The following is a 16,435-nucleotide window of genomic DNA, read 5'->3' on the forward strand; positions in this document are numbered from 1 at the left end:
GAAAATCTAAGAAAGAAAATTTTTTTGAGAAGTTGAACTTTGTGCGAAAATTAAGGGGCATACTGCTCTATTTATAGAGCAAAGCCCACGAAGACAGACCAATCAGGGCAAAGCCCATGAAGCGTCAACCAATCAACAACGAGACACATGTCAAGCATGCAGCCATGGAATGTCAATCGACAAACAGTTACAAAACTTCTTCAACACGCTCCTTAACAGAATGCCAATCGACGTATCTTCTTCAAAAACGCCCCTTGGTATCTGCTTGCCAAACGGCCCGTTGATTCAACCAAGCTTGGCAGCACCGGCTGGGGGAAATCAAAAGCACACTGCACTCACAACCTTGGTCTCGGCCAGCGCCACTTTCTTTTCCACATCTGATGTCCATTACACATCCATGTGGAGGGGGGATATGATACGGCCTAAGCAGAACCAAGCCGAGGTAGAAGAAGCCGGGGCAGAAAATTTCAACTTGCGCAGAATACGCTCAACACTCATCGAAGGTCCATACCACGGCATAGACTACGGCTGGGGCAAATTGATGGGGCATATTCTCGCACCCGCCGACCGAGTCAACATATTGAGCAAGGTCAAAGATATCCACAAAGTCAACGACTTAGACAAATTAACCTAACGCAAGCCGACAAGCGGCTGTCTCTTGTGCCTCTACTGGGACAACTAGCCAGCCGGGGCACATATCCGCGTACTCATATCCAAGACCCCTCGGCATGGAGTCAACAGGGCCCGCCGGCCTGCCATGGGTCCCTCGGCCGAGGGTACATCAGTCTTTCCACCTGCTAGACACTTGGCCACTTGGCCACTACGTGACAAAAGGTGAAAGTCTATAAATACTCCTCAACTCTCATTGAGGAAAGGATCCACAATCTAACCTAAACACCTCATAATCTAGTAATATCTTCCTTATCTCTCTACAATATATACGTCGCCAAGTAACACACAACTTATCTCTTTAAGTTCACTGACTTGAGCGTCGGAGTGAGTACGCTCGGCCAAAGCCGAGCCCTCAGTTCGTTCATTGTTTCAGGAGAGGCCGAAAGAAGGATTCAACCAAAGACGTCATTCTACAAGCCACGAGTGGTAACAAATAACTGCTTCGGAATTACACCCGGAACAGCCGCAATAATTGTTATAAATGGGATAGAGAATCCGCTGGTGTTAAATTAGTTTACGACTTCCCAATACCTAGGATTGTATTGTTGTCATATGAACCATCCCTAACTGTACCCGCTCTATTTATATTCGAAGGAATTATCATATACTCCATATATATCAAGAAGTTGTCGAAGAAAATCCTATCGCGTAAATTTCTTATTGTAAAAGAAACCTATGGGCCATGGGCGGAGAACATGATTGATTACTGTAGGCCTCTATAACTAAACCCAAAATCTCATTGAAGACGGGCACTATCCGTCACAAGCTGAAGACGTTTCTAAATATTACTCCCCTGAAAATATTATTTAACGAACTTCAAAATATCTTTTTGTCATATCGGATATTTACCATTATGGAAAAGATTATTATTATTATTATTATTATTATTATTATTATTATTATTATTATTATTATTATTATTATTATTATTATTATTATTATTATTTTGCACTCATAAAGTTTTCTATAAAATAAAATTGTTTGGACATATGTATATCACAAATTCAACAAAGGCGAAAAAACCCTAAACTCAAAGCAATAATGGTACAACAAAATAGATGGAGCTGGCTTCCGGACGACATTATCGCCAAGATTATATCTAACCTAAACTTTCCTCAATATTCTACCGTTACGATTTCCGTCACTACCTTCAGCGTCTATGTTTACAAACCTGTTACATATACATGTTCCGAGTTTTGGAACATCCTTGATAACCTCTTCACCATATTCACCACACCCTCTATCAACACCTTTAGTATTTATCTAGACGTATCCCTCTATGAAGACCAACCATGTATAAGATCTATCTTAGACTCATGGGCTCGTCAACTACGTGCTTGTAACACCCGAGACCTTAAGATTCGAATGGCTAATGATTATCCCTCTAGTGACCGATTTTGCCCGCCTAGTGTTTTCCAAATTCATTCATTAATATCACTTGAGTTGTCATTGTGTATGACCGAGTGTGATCAGTTTGTTTCTCATCCAATTATTCTTCCAAACCTCAAGGAACTTCATCTTACTGGTTCGGTTAATTACGAATTTTTGGGACGGATATTAAGTAGTTGCCCTTCACTTATAGACTTCTACTTACGCCTTACTGTTAAGCCAAAGGGTAAAAACGGTCCAATGTCAATATCGAGTAAGAATTTGAATGAATTGTCTATAATTTTCGATGAGTCGTTGAATCTTAACGACATTGAAGTTATCATTGATGCTCCGATATTGAAGCACTTGTCCTTTGATGCTAATTCTTCGTTATTATCAGTGCGGATGTTCAATTCGATTTCCAAACTCGAGTCGCTTGAACTCCAAGATGGTGCAACGACGAAGTTCTTCAATAGTCCTACAAAGACTATCTTCCCTAATTTGACACATCTTACATTATTTGTGAATTCCTATGAAATTCTCGAGTCAATAATATTTGAACAAAAAATAATGCCGCATTATTGTCCGAATTTAGAGGTTATTGAGTTTGATTTTTGTATCTTAGACAAGTTTGTTTGGGATACAAAGGGTCCATTTGTGCTAATTGAGCATGTGAAACAAATAGAGTTGAGTACGGGTGGTGTTCGATTTGATCGACAAACGTTGAATTTTATGACATGGTTATTAAGAAGTGCCCCGGTTTTGGAGAAGTTGGTCATCATTGGATATGACGGTCTTGGTAGCGACTATTCCTTGGGTAAACCTATCTTTTGCACAACTTTACTTACGTGTGCAGAAAATACTTCACGTTGTCAAATCGAATTCGTAGCTGGATATAAGCTAGATTGAGGAGAATTAAGAGATCGTTTGGTTTACCATAGAACTGTACGTTACAATATTAGTAAGTACTCCCTTGTTATTAATAAGTACTCCTTCTGTTACAATTATTTAGTTGCGTAGCTTAATTAATGTGGATTTGGTGACAAAGGTCGTGAATATCGTCATCCAAGTTTGTATCAATACTAGTTGTATCTTTGGATGATTGGTACATTAATATTGTTTTACGATAATAATACGGCCTCAGTCAAGTTCACCCGTCACATAATTACATCATCAATAACTTAGACCCAATTATTTGCTTCCAATTTCTAAAGACCTCAACCAGCAAGGCATACAATGCTTCATGCAACCACCACAATTTCATTATTTTAATTATTATTATGATTGCCTATGCAAAAGTTTTTTTATCCCCATCTATGTCGCTTTTAGCTTATAAAATTTTCCCTTCAATTGGATTTGACTGATTTTTTTTTTTTTTTTTTTTTTGATTTTATATCTATTTGCTTTGATGAGCACTATTTTGCCTATGTTTTAATCAGTGCCGTAGTCAGAAAATTTGATCAACATAGTTATATAACGTACACCCGTATAAATAGAGGGGTCTTACGCAATAAAAATCAATACAACTGTATGCATGCTGGCATAAAGACTTTCCAAACATGTAGGGTCTCGAGAACCCATTCCTTGTAAGGTAGTTACACCTCTGGTTTTAATATGTTTTTCCAACAGATTAAATATGAAAATCGTATCAAACCAGCCCTTTTATGACGTGCTGAAATAAAACCCTTTTACGACAAAGTTACAAAGGTGAAGAGAACATGGACGTCATTTCCTATTAAAGAAAAACGGTGTCATGTATCATGTATGTATAGTCAGCAATATTTTTTAAGATCACCGTCAACACACACTCTAGTTATCTTAACGGTTGTCCTTTAAAAAAAAAACATTTTGATAGATATAGAATTACGGAGTACTCGTTGTGATACATATGTTAGGTAGTTTATCTTAATGACTAGAATTTGATGGATAACATGTATTCCATGGGACATACGTAGTTTGATGGCTAGGCAGCCATTGAATTGACACCACATGTGCACAAAAAAATGTCAAATTAGTTCAAAAGGTGGTTTGAACGCGCATTATTACTAATTTCTTGGCAAATTTGGCAGCTTCATCACGTACCATTTGTTTTCTAGACATCGACAGGTTAACAATTCATTTTTTTTTTCTTTTTCTTTATCGATGACGAATATATTCTCCAACATAAATGTTCTCCTAACTTTGATCAAGTTCTCGTCCACTAAAAGGAAAGGCATCTTCTTTTACTAGAATAGTTGTAGGGAATACCATAAATTTGACACCAACAATAAAGTCGAGAAATGATGTAGGAATGCTTTTATAATCGTTGTATATGCGGAGTACTTTAGTTCCTCAATTTTAACTTTAAAATCGGAAAGTTGAATGATCCCTTTGAACTACCCCAACTTTTATTCTTTTGGTTTCAATTCACATGTTCATACTAATAATTCACAAATCATAACCCGTAAAATATTCATATACTAACGTGTCTTGTAAAGTACTTGTCCCAATTTTACAGGTTATATATTTTTTTTTCGTGTAAACGAAGTTATAAGGGCGATTTTGATGTTGACGAGGTTTGAACTCAGATCATGATTACCATATTTCATGACTTTACTAATTAAGCTAATTGACATCTAGGATTTGTGAGAATGATAATATGAAAATGGATAAAACGTGAATAAGTAGCCAAGAATAGACTTATCCGAAATTGACAAAGAACCAACAAGATAGAAGCCGTGTTTATACGACGCAATAGAATTAATATATTTAGAAAAAACGCGGATTAAAAAAGTGGAGGCTAAGTCCCGGAAGCTTCAGCAATCACACCAGTCAATTTTCCTATATAAGCACAACACAACACAACACCGTGATATTCTTCTCCATACACAAGTATTTCATATAATTAAGCCTGTAAGAAACAAGACAGCTACTTTTAACCACAAACAAAAAACACTTTGGAAACATGGCCAAGACTGATAATACCCAGCAACCACAACAACAACAACAACAATCTATGGACAACGTCCCTCCTGCAGGTACGCCTTCGGTCGAGAGGCCGAGACCTATTATTGTACTAAGTACCTCGGTTGTCGCTTTTAATTGATGGATGCTTTATGATATAAGTTTTGAGCTTTATATTGATTATAATCAACTTTGGTTTGGTGATGGAATAGGTTACCCAACTTTGGGTTCACCTGAGGGAAAGATGAAGAAGAAGAAGGGTGGGTTTCGCACCAAGCAAAAGGGTGAGAAAGGTTTCATTGAAGGATGGTATGTTTCATCATCTCAACTTTGAATATATACTTCCAACTTACAGTTTTGCAATTTCTTTAACTAAATTCTCATGTTGTACTAATTTGTATGATACTCTGTATAAATGTGACATCAAGTATGTTGTTTGGTACTTGTAAGTTCTAACAACAACGATATTACCCCAGTATCTTAAATCAGATTAAAAGTTTACGGCGATTTAGAAAAAGGATATGCGCAATCTTAATATTATGGTGTCGACGTTAATTAGTACTAATCCTGTAAAATTGTTCGAGTATACACAATAATTACTCTTTTAATGTAATTGTGATTTTATTTACGTTTTATTGTTTGGATGTTGACAAAAATTGCAGCCTAGCTGGATTATGTTGCTGTTTTGTCTGTGAAGAGTGCTGCTGCTAGACACATCATACATTGCCTTCATGCCCCTATTGATCATCCTCTTTTTTATTAATCTTGTGAAGCATTATTGGTGATTTATTTATATATATCTAATATATAAATAGAAACTATTCTGTATCTATTTATATCATGTAATTGTTCGGTGTGAGACACTTCTCTCTTATTTCGAGTTAATGAGATTTCCATTGTTAGTGTTGTGAATTTTCAAATAAATTCCATGAAATTCTCAACGCAATTTCTTTTTTTGTTCCTTCTCAGTCAATTCTTATTATGTTTTCGATAAGGACAACATTACCGAACTTGGAGCCTTCCATACACTTCTATACATTGTTCGTATTCGAGAGTTCTAGACTTCCGGTCATGTGGTGATGCTGATGCAAACAGACACAAGCATTCAAAGATATATTCATATGTGGATATAAGTGTGCTAGTATGGGACCTATGATAGTGATAATGTCCCAAAGTTTTAACAATGCAACCACAAAACAAAAGCAAATTCATAGAATATCAGCATCAGCCATTGTTAATTTAATTAGGTAGTTGGTTAACTACTACTACTCCATAAGTACATATCCAATCGAAATTGGGGTGGTTGATGGAACATAATTATTGTCATCTAACACAAACTCGCTCGACACACGGTTATGATTCATGCTATTGTGCTATTCAATTTCGAGTTACTGGTGTAAGAGAGTAAAGCACCCCCAACTCTCTCAAATGATCTCTCCATGTCCATTGAATGAACTATTTTTCTCATCAACAATCCTTATTGAATGATAATATGGACCGTTGATGAGAAATGGATCATCCATTTGATTTCTTTGGAGTAAATGGAGGGGGTCTTTGCGCCAACAGAATACAGTATAGAGTCCTGCAAGTTTCAAGGGACACTGCTTTCTGAAGGCTTCAAAACCCTGAATTGTCCAATTCCAGAGATTCAAATTTCAAAATTAAAACAGATTCCTCCTGAATAGACAGACTAACATAATAGAGCACTATAACAGCCTTCAAACCGATGGCAAAACTGACCCAAGTCGGGTCAGCTGAGCCAAACACACCACGAGTAGCGAGTGTAGTTATAGTAGCCTACATATTACATTTTACATCTTACATTTCAAGACAGGAATTTGTTCTGAAATCGTGCCAACGAGAGAGAATTAAGACATGAATTCCCGAGATGCCCACCTTTCTGTGTACCTCCCAAACGAATTGGTCGCAGAAGGGATTTCAGCTAAATGCATAGGATCGGGTTCAATGCCATAATCAGTTAGCGGCCTGTTCTCGAGTATATTGTCATGATTTTTCACAAACTCCGGGATCTCGACCTCCCCTTTCTTTACATCATCCCAAAGGTATTGAAGACGGCTCACATACTTGATTTTCCAATACAAGCTGCGTCATAACAAGTGCGTTAACAACCGGACGTTTTCCCATTCATTCCACAAATAACCCATGATGCAAAAAGATACACCCTCCATCCCATTTAATTTCCATGCAAGTAAAACTTGTCTTAAGTTTTAGAAAATGAACTTAGTATAGCATAGACAGAAACTTACTTCCCGCTCAAGAAAAACCGCCCAAGCGTTGCAAAAGCAAGCCTCGACCGAAGCCCGGGGTGGAGAAAATAGACGACTTGAAGCCTGTCTTTGATATCAGCAGGGAGATCTTCATAAATCCATCGCAGAATAGTCATGCCTGGCGAATTATCATCCTTTTGCACAGTCGTATGCATATAAAGAATGGAAAATGGACCCTCTGGCAACTCCGTATATATTTTATAGAAAACATACTTCTTCAGGCGCTCGGCACTGATAATAGTGGCTGAAATATTTTGGACATTAGAACTTAATAGTCATCACTAGCAGTTAAGGCTACAAAACCAAAACTACACGACTGCTTGAAATAAACTAACACAACCGCAGGTCAGAGTTTCTAGAAATTAACTGTAATAGCAAAAACTTCATGTTTTGTTTCTTCCTCCTCTTTCCAGATGTTACGGGGAAACAGACATTGAGAAGCCAAATTACTCCAATAATACTGTCATTCCGTTATAACAACCCCCACGATTACCTATTTAGTTTTCTCCAAATCTTATGTTCTACTGTCACTATAGTAAACACTACTCAATTCGCTAATTTGATACTTGTACTACATATAGGAGCTTCTGTAAATCTTTGTTTCCAATCGTCATCCTAAACTTCTAGCAAGTCGCAACCAACAACAAACTCTCATAAATTAGACAAAGTAAAAACAAAAATGTATCCTTTAATTCCACATCCTCAACAGTTAAATCTACGGCAATCACTCGCAATAGAGCAATTCACCACACCATCAATTATGCTACAAAAAGTAAAACTCCCTCCTATACTAGCGATTATCGTTCAAGAAAATCCCCAAGAAAGCACCTTTATTCGATACATAATCACCATATCTAACAACTAACAAGCTTCTGAAATAGCTAGTCAGCTTGTCTAATCATATAAGCAGGTGCAATTCTAATTCCAAAGGTTTTGAGTGGAGCAACATGAATCAACGTAGTACTTAGGCATCAGTAACAGATCCCAATCAGTCAATCAATCAATAATTAAACCTTTTTTTTATTCGTTGTGCCGTATTTTAATCAAAGGTAAACAAATGATCGGGGCGGGGGAGTAAAGTCACAATATCAAAAACCTTGTAATAATAATAATTCAAAATCCATAAATACCCAACTCCTAACACATTAAAACAATCAAAACCCAGAATCAAAAACCCTAAAAAAACAAAATTAAAAAAATTACCAGGAAAGAATTTGCCGACGATGCGAAAGATGGGAAAACCAGACTTATCAGAACCCTGAAGACGGAAGAAATCGCGAGTATCAAGGTCAGAGAAATCTTCATCAGCGAAGTAAGAAGGACAATCTTGCCAAATATCATGATCTTCATCAACATTAACATCATGATTGTGATTATTAGGGTTTAAGAAAGGTCGAGCATCCACTCCTAAATCAGATGCTAGCACAAATACTGAAAAATCGTCGTCATTTGATGTTGAATTGTTTGAGGTCGCCATTGATGATAATTTTTGACCAACAATTTGAAGCTTTCTCGTTTTTGTGTCTCTCACTTGTTGGTTGGTACTACTAAAGCTTGGTAAACATATTGACACTACGACTCGAGTAGATCTTATCTTGTGTGGGGATGTTGACTTTATTGATTTTGTGCTAAATTAGCTTTAAATCTCCAAGAAAAAAAATGTGAGATGGTTTTTTATTAAATTAAATTAAATTATTTAGATATCAATTCTCTTTACTCCGAATTTTATGTCTTTTTTATAATTGTTTCGGATGTGAAACGAGGTATCTATTTTGAGGTTAAAACAAATGTTAAATTACCATCTCGATAAGTAGTCATAGGCTGGCGATGGTCCTACAAGGTGGTGTGATACCAAAGTGGCTTGAGTGTAGTGGAGCGTGGGAGTGCCTCAAAGCGTTGCAAAATGGCAACGAATTGAGAGGTCTCGGGTTCGACTCCCTACACGCGGTATCCACCTGCTATCAAGGGCAACCTTGATGACTTACCTGGTCACCGGGTTTGCAGGGTATCCGGGTGTTCCCTTGGGTAACCAAAAAAAGTGTGACGGGATTTTATTAAATTAAATTAAATTATTGAGATATCAATTCTCTTATTCTATGCTCCGCATTTTTTATGTCTTTCTTATAATTGTTTTGGATGTGAAACGGGGTACCTATTTTGAGGTTAAAACAAACGTTAGATTACCATCTCGATCAGTAATCATAGCCTGGCGATGGTTCTGCAAGGTGAATTCCGGGCCAGGGAGGCAGACAATGTCTCTAGGCAGAGCCTTCGACACTCAAGTCAGTGTAATACCATATGTCCATGTGACTATTTAGAAAAATATGAGGGGCAGAGAGGGAAGGTTTGACATCTATAAATGCCTTATTTTATTTTTTACATATTTTCGGAACTAATCATTATTGACTTTGGGAAATATTAGTGTATTTTTTTTAAACGAAGGTATGTTATAATCTGGAAAAACACACGGATACACAATAGAAAATTTATTTTTTACTAATTCTATAATAAGATTGATTTATACATCAATCAATCAATCAATCAATCAATCAATCAATCAATACTATATATTAAATCCAGAAACCAATGGACTTTAATGTAATTAAAGAAAGTCATACAAATTATTATACTATATAGTTTTAAATCACTAGCACCGTGTGATGGACCCGATTAAGGGATCTCAATGCAAATATTATATAGTTTGGGTTAAAATTAAATTATATAGAAGCTTGGTAATTTTCCTAAATATTTGTAAGAGACTAAAATATGGTCAATTTCCTTAAAATAAAATAATTAATTAAGATGGTCAATTTCAAGAAGACTAAAATAATTAATTGATTACATAATTCTTTCGATTTGATTTAATGCATATATGTAATATATTTATAAATATATAATCCTCTTAAAATTGCATGCCCAAGTAGTAAAAGTAATTTCGTCAGTAAAGAAAAGAATTGTAGTAACATTAGATATAGTTATATGATAGTAATCACTCATTTGAATAGTAAAAGTAACAATATTATCAGCGAGATTAGTGAAAGTGATAGAAACAACAACGGGAGTAGTGAAATAATCAATATTAATGCGGCAATAGTGAAAGTAACAATAATTACGGCGGGAGTAGTGAAATTATCAATATTAACGCGGCAGTAGTGATAGTAACAATAATTACGGCGGGAGTAGTGAAAGTAACAATGATTACGGACAAGTAGTGAAATGTTATTACTATTGTTTCATTAATAAGAGTAAAATATTAATAGCGGGAGTAGTGACTTTGTCTCAAAATTTATTTAATCGTAATTTTAGGATATGTTATAGAAAAATATATTAATGATAAATTTATGGGTTATGCAACTTTAAGTAATTTTGTTTAATGAAAAAAAAATTTAATGGTAAGTAGAGGTAGCCCGGGCGAAGCTGGGCACCAATACTAGTATATTTTGACGATTGGTACCACGACAACTTAACCCTACCTCCAAAGCCATCACCAACTCAAGGCCCACATCGCGCCACCTATTTAGATTGGCCCACTTACCATCTATCTTGGATTCAGTAGTGTAATACTACGGTTTTCTATGTCTATGGGTACTCTATCGAGTGGGCTTACTCTGCCGAGTAAGTGTGTTTTTACGCAAAACAGTAGTCTGCCTGTTGGGTACTCGATCGAGTACGTGTGACACTTGATCGAGTAAGGGTCACTCGACCGAGTAAGTGAGTCTTACGGGTTATTTTAGCCGGGATTCGTTAATGACGCGTGATTAATATAAAAGGTTTTCATCATTCTTCTTAATCATCTTTACACTTTTCTAAAACCTTTCAAGTGAGAAAAAGAGTTACGTTGTCTTCATTTTTCGCGTTGTTAACAAATCACAAGGCTAGGATCGTCGGATTGTCTTGTTCTTTACGCCGTTGAGATCGTCGTGTCAAGGGTAAGCTTCTTGTATAATTTTTATTATGTTTCATTGAGTTTGGTTAAAACCCTAATTCGGTAGATTTGGGGGTTTTAGGTGTATTGCGTTGTTTGGGTGATGATTGTATGAATATGTGTTATAGGAGGAGGATTCGTTGAGGAACATTACTGATTAGCTGCTGTGACGGTCTTGTGATTGCTATTCCAGGTAGGGTTTCCCTACTCAGTATTGTTTACATGGCATTGTTGGTGATTGATCGTTGTTGTTGATTTATATTATATTGGATTTGGAATTAGTGATTGTTGGTTGTGTAATGTGGTTGTTGTATAATTGTTTGTGGTTTGTGAGGTGCGTCCTCGGCTGAGTGGAGTCACTTGCGGGAGTGGCTTCACGCCCTTGATTCGCCTTCTGTGGAACCCGCTACAGAAGCGATGTGCACATTTAGGAACTTGGGTTATCGCTCGGATGAGATGAGCGGGGCTTAGGTGGGAACGGCTGTGGTCCCCCACTGGCGATGTGGAATACTTGTTGCGATGAGTATTCAGGTAGGACTACACACTTTAATGTGTAGTTAGGTGTGTGGAGTTGTGGTGGAGATTGGTTGATTAGCTTGGATTGTATATTGCTTCAGCTGTATTGTTTTGTGTAATCAGTACTAACTCCGTTTAATTGTTTTAAAAACTGTGGTGATCCATTCGGAGATGGTGAGCAGTTATTGAGCAGGTATGAGTTGGCTGGCACGAGGGATAGCTGGGATGGAGTCATCACATGAGTCACTAGAGTCTTCCGCTGTGTCATGACCTTCTTTTACTTTAGTTGGTTTGATAGTTTTGAGGAACAGTTGAATTCATTTTACCAGTTTTGGATTTTGGGACTTGTAACACGTTAAACTTATTTATTTAAGTACGTTTCTTTATTGTCTATTTGATATACATTGGCTCGGGTAACCGAGATGGTAGCATTCTCATGCTTTAAGTGGTCCTGGTAAGGCACTTGGTGTATGAGGGTGTTACAAATAGTATAAAATAACAAATTTATAATTATCCATGTATATAAATCAACGGATTCGTAAATTTTTACGGGGTTAACAAATAATTTTGTTTTTAAAACAACACAAATTCTCATTGAAGACGGGCATATCCGTCACAAGCTGAAGACGGGTTAATAATACTCAAATGGGTAGATAAGACAAAAATAAAATGCCTAGGGACTAGCATTCTGCTTTTGCCTTTGTAACATTCCGTTTGATGTTTATGTAGTTGGTTATGTATGGAGTTAGTGTCGTATGAGATATATATATGTGGTAGATACGATATCGTGAGCCATGTTGTGGAGGTAGGAATAGTTAGTGGAGTTGGCATTACGAGTTCATGTTTGGGTTGGAGTTTCGTTTTGAGTTCTTAGTCACGTTGTTGTGTCTTGATCGAGTTAGTATGTTTGTTTTTAGAGTATGGGTTGAACTTCGGGGACGAAGTTCCTTTTAAGGAGGGAAGACTGTAATACTCCGTATTTATAAGTTTTGGGCTACTCTATCGAGTAGGCCTTACTCTGTCGAGTAAGGGTAAGTTGCGAAATAAAATAGTTTCTGACCTGTTGGGTACTCGATCGAGTAGCTGGGGCACTCGATCGAGTACCGATCGAGTAGGGGGGTACTCGATCGAGTACCTTGGGTACTCGATCGAGTGTCCGGTTTTACGGGGAGTTTTCTCGGGTTTTGTTAATTATGCGATTAAGGTATTTAAGCTTCGTCGTCATTACTCTAAATCACTTTTACAAAACCTAAATTTCTTTTTAAGAGAGAAAGCAAACAAGTTCATCTTCTTAATCGCATTCTTAGCAATTCTGGAGTTCGACGGTCGATTCTTGTCGTTGTTTATACCGTTGAGTTCCTTGCGTCGAGGGTAAGATCTATGTACCCTTTTTATTGTCTTTCCTTTAATTTGGTTAAACCCTAATTTAGGGATTTGAGGGTTTTTGTGTAGATTGTGATTCGGTAGTGTTTGTATGTTTGTATGATAGGAGGAGGTTTTGTAGAAGAGCCTTTTTGATACAAAATTTGTAGAGACCGTCGATAATTATGCTTTCCGGGTAGGATTTCTACTCGGTATTAGTCCCATAATGGGATATTGGTGATGTCTTTGTAGTTAGTTGTTTGATATGATGATTGTGTTGTGTTTGTGGTTGTGATTGCTTGTTGATGGTTCTCGAGATGCGTTCTCGGGTGAGTGGGGTCACTTGCGGGAGTGACTTCACGCCCTAGTTTCGCCCTTCGTGGAACCCGCCACGGAGGGGATGTGCACATTAATGGGACGGGGTTATCGCTCGGTATGATGAGCGGGGCTTAGGTGGGAACGGCAGTGCGGTCCCCATCGGTGGCGGGTTCCAGTCCAGGTGGACGATCGGTGACGGAGATTGATTGGAGTGGGTGTGATTGTGTGTGTGATTGTTTGAGCTATGTTGTTTGTTGTGTTGTTGGATCATATAAATTGTGTGATTAATCTTGGCCGTTTAAATGTTTTAAAAACGTGGTGATCCATTCGGGGTGGTGGCGATTATTGAAAGCGGTATGAGACGATGCATACGGGATAGGCCGGGATGAGTCACCACCTTGCAGTTTAGAAGTCTTCCGCTGTGTCTGACGCTTGATAGTATTTTGATAGTAGATAGTTTTGAGAACTTGTATTTCCTTTTATCAGTTTTGGTTTTGAACATGTAATCACTTAAACTATAATTACTTTTAAAATACGTTTCTTTATTGTCTTATGATATTCATTGCCTCGGGCAACCGAGATGGTAGTATCCTTATACCTGAGTGGTCCTGGTAAGGCACTTGGAGTATGGGGGTGTTACAACCTTATCTACCCATTTAGGTATTATTTGACCCGTCTTCAACTTATGACGAATATATCCGTCTTCAATAAGACTTGCTGTTAAAACAATAGGTCAATCTCATCAATTGTAGCACCCATTTAGATCCACATCCTATGTTACTAGCATTAAAAATTAAAATCCTAGTGATTTGTCCCGTCTCAAACTATACATTTATACAAGTCCACTCAAATCCAATTAAGTTTGGTTAGAACTTAGGCTAATGTATAAAATTAGCCCCACAAAACAATTTTCCTTCTCTTAATACTCCTTTGATTTCAGCCTTTGAGAAAAACAGGATATCCACATTCCACGCTCTAGTCTGGTAGTGCTTTGTTGAGAGGGCCACATAAGGTGCACACTTCACCTCCCTCATTTAATTTCCTCTTCTGCTTTGCCTTCTCATGGTGGAAAGTGGAAACCCCTTTATCTCCATCCATTTCCAGATTATAAAGATGAATTCTTGGTAAAATTTCTTCCAAAATTTCACCTTTCATTTCCAACTTCTTTCTATATCAGTTATTATATTATACCTGTGTGATGATGCTTGTTCATATGCCTGTTTGTTGATTTTATGCAGTATTTAGAGTATCCCACTTTAATTTCCTGCAATTGGAGAATACCCAGTTGTTAATTTTGGTAAATCAATGGGTACTTTGCTTAAAATTCATAACAAGATTGAATTTTGGACACCTGTACATGGTTTTTCTGAGAAATTACCTCATTTTAACCATCCTAGGGTTCTAAAGCAGCACTATTTTACTGAATCTTCAAAAAAATGGTTAAGAAATGGTTGTGTTAAGGCCAGTAGTAGTAGTAGTAGTAACAGTACTCTTTTGGAGCTTGTTCCTGAAATTAAGAAAGAAAATCTTGATTTTGAGCTGCCATTATATGATGCATCAAAGGGTAAAGTGTTGGACTTAGCTATTGTGGGAGGAGGCCCTGCAGGGCTTGCTGTTGCACAGCAAGTTTCTGCGGCGGGGCTATCTGTTTGCTCGATTGACCCGTCTCCAAAATTGATCTGGCCTAATAACTATGGTGTTTGGGTGGATGAATTTGAGGCAATGGATTTGCTTGACTGTCTTGACACGACTTGGTCGGGGGCTGTTGTGTATATCGATGAGAAGTTGAAGAAGGATCTGGGTAGGCCGTATGGTAGGGTTAATAGAAAGCAATTGAAGTCGAAAATGATGCAAAAATGTATATCCAATGGGGTTAAATTTCATCAAGCTAAAGTTATTAAGGTTGTTCATGAAGAAACGAAATCTCTTTTGATTTGCAATGATGGAGTTACCATTCAAGCTACTGTGGTGTTAGATGCAACCGGGTTTTCACGATGTCTTGTACAGTACGATAAACCTTACAATCCCGGGTATCAAGTAGCGTATGGTATTGTGGCTGAAGTTGAGGAGCATCCATTTGATGTTGATAAGATGGTATTCATGGATTGGAGAGATTCACATTTGGATAACAACCCGGAATTAAAGGAGAAAAACAGCAAGATCCCGACTTTCTTGTATGCTATGCCTTTTTCTAAGGATAAGATATTCCTAGAGGAAACTTCGTTGGTTGCTCGGCCTGGGGTACCAATTGATGACATTCAGCAAAGAATGGAGGCTCGACTGAGGCACCTCGGTATAAGGGTTAAGAGTATCGAAGAGGATGAACGTTGTGTGATCCCGATGGGTGGTCCCCTTCCCGTGATCCCACAAAGAGTTGTCGGGATTGGTGGCACGGCTGGAATGGTGCACCCATCAACTGGCTATATGGTGGCGAGAACCCTTGCAGCGGCCCCACTTGTTGCCAAATCTATTGTTCAGTACCTTGGTTCAGAAGGCAGTCATTCTGGAAGTGAATTATCAGCGGGAGTTTGGAAAGATTTATGGCCAATAGAGAGGAGAAGACAAAGGGAGTTCTTCTGCTTTGGTATGGATATATTACTCAAACTCGATTTACCAGGTACAAGAAAGTTTTTCGATGCATTTTTTGACTTGGAGCCGCGTTATTGGCATGGATTCTTGTCTTCTCGGCTATTCCTTCCCGAGCTATTAGTTTTCGGACTCTCTCTTTTTGGTCATGCCTCCAACTCTTCTAGGCTAGAAATTATGGCAAAGGGAACTCTTCCATTGATAAATATGATCAACAACTTGGTTAAAGATAGAGATTGATATGTTTTTGATGCATTGGTGCATCCGTGATCCGTTATCTAGATCGTGTGCTTGAACTTGTACAAATCATGAATTAGCTGAAGTGCAATCACCTGGTGTATACCCTTCTTTATACATGTATTCCTTTTATAATGCAATTTCAAGCATATTTTCTTATTTCTTTGGCATATTTTCTTATTTCTTTGATTAACACTTCTTTAACGGCTAATCTTCTGAT

The 16,435-nt window shown here is 37.6% G+C and overlaps 3 protein-coding genes and 1 long non-coding RNA gene across 4 annotated transcripts; 3 read left to right on the forward strand and 1 right to left on the reverse strand.

Annotated features, from left to right (window-relative positions):
- Positions 1 to 1,713: 1,713 nt before the first annotated feature.
- Positions 1,714 to 2,949, forward strand: LOC141627015 (putative FBD-associated F-box protein At5g53635). The gene has a single exon (XM_074440536.1). The coding sequence runs from the start codon at positions 1,714 to 1,716 to the stop codon at positions 2,947 to 2,949; it is 1,236 nt and encodes a 411-aa protein (XP_074296637.1).
- Positions 2,950 to 4,814: 1,865 nt separating this feature from the next.
- Positions 4,815 to 5,937, forward strand: LOC141641987 (uncharacterized). The gene is made up of 3 exons (XR_012543148.1): positions 4,815 to 5,057; positions 5,196 to 5,292; positions 5,646 to 5,937. It is a non-coding gene; the product is annotated as an uncharacterized LOC141641987 (long non-coding RNA).
- Positions 5,938 to 6,588: 651 nt separating this feature from the next.
- Positions 6,589 to 8,882, reverse strand: LOC141641988 (uncharacterized). The gene is made up of 3 exons (XM_074450641.1): positions 8,475 to 8,882; positions 7,251 to 7,515; positions 6,589 to 7,086 (listed from the first exon to the last, which is right to left on the reverse strand). The coding sequence occupies exons 1-3, from the start codon at positions 8,746 to 8,748 to the stop codon at positions 6,852 to 6,854; spliced, it is 774 nt and encodes a 257-aa protein (XP_074306742.1). The 5' UTR covers positions 8,749 to 8,882; the 3' UTR covers positions 6,589 to 6,851.
- Positions 8,883 to 14,342: 5,460 nt separating this feature from the next.
- On the forward strand, positions 14,343 to 16,374 carry LOC141641993 (lycopene beta cyclase, chloroplastic/chromoplastic). Its single transcript, XM_074450647.1, has 2 exons — positions 14,343 to 14,516; positions 14,631 to 16,374. Exon 2 carries the CDS (start codon positions 14,698 to 14,700, stop codon positions 16,216 to 16,218), a length of 1,521 nt encoding a protein of 506 aa, XP_074306748.1. The 5' UTR covers positions 14,343 to 14,516; positions 14,631 to 14,697; the 3' UTR covers positions 16,219 to 16,374.
- Positions 16,375 to 16,435: the final 61 nt, after the last annotated feature.

The sequence above is a fragment of the Silene latifolia genome, chromosome 2 (assembly GCF_048544455.1).
Source record: "Silene latifolia isolate original U9 population chromosome 2, ASM4854445v1, whole genome shotgun sequence".
Lineage (NCBI taxonomy): Eukaryota > Viridiplantae > Streptophyta > Magnoliopsida > Caryophyllales > Caryophyllaceae > Silene > Silene latifolia.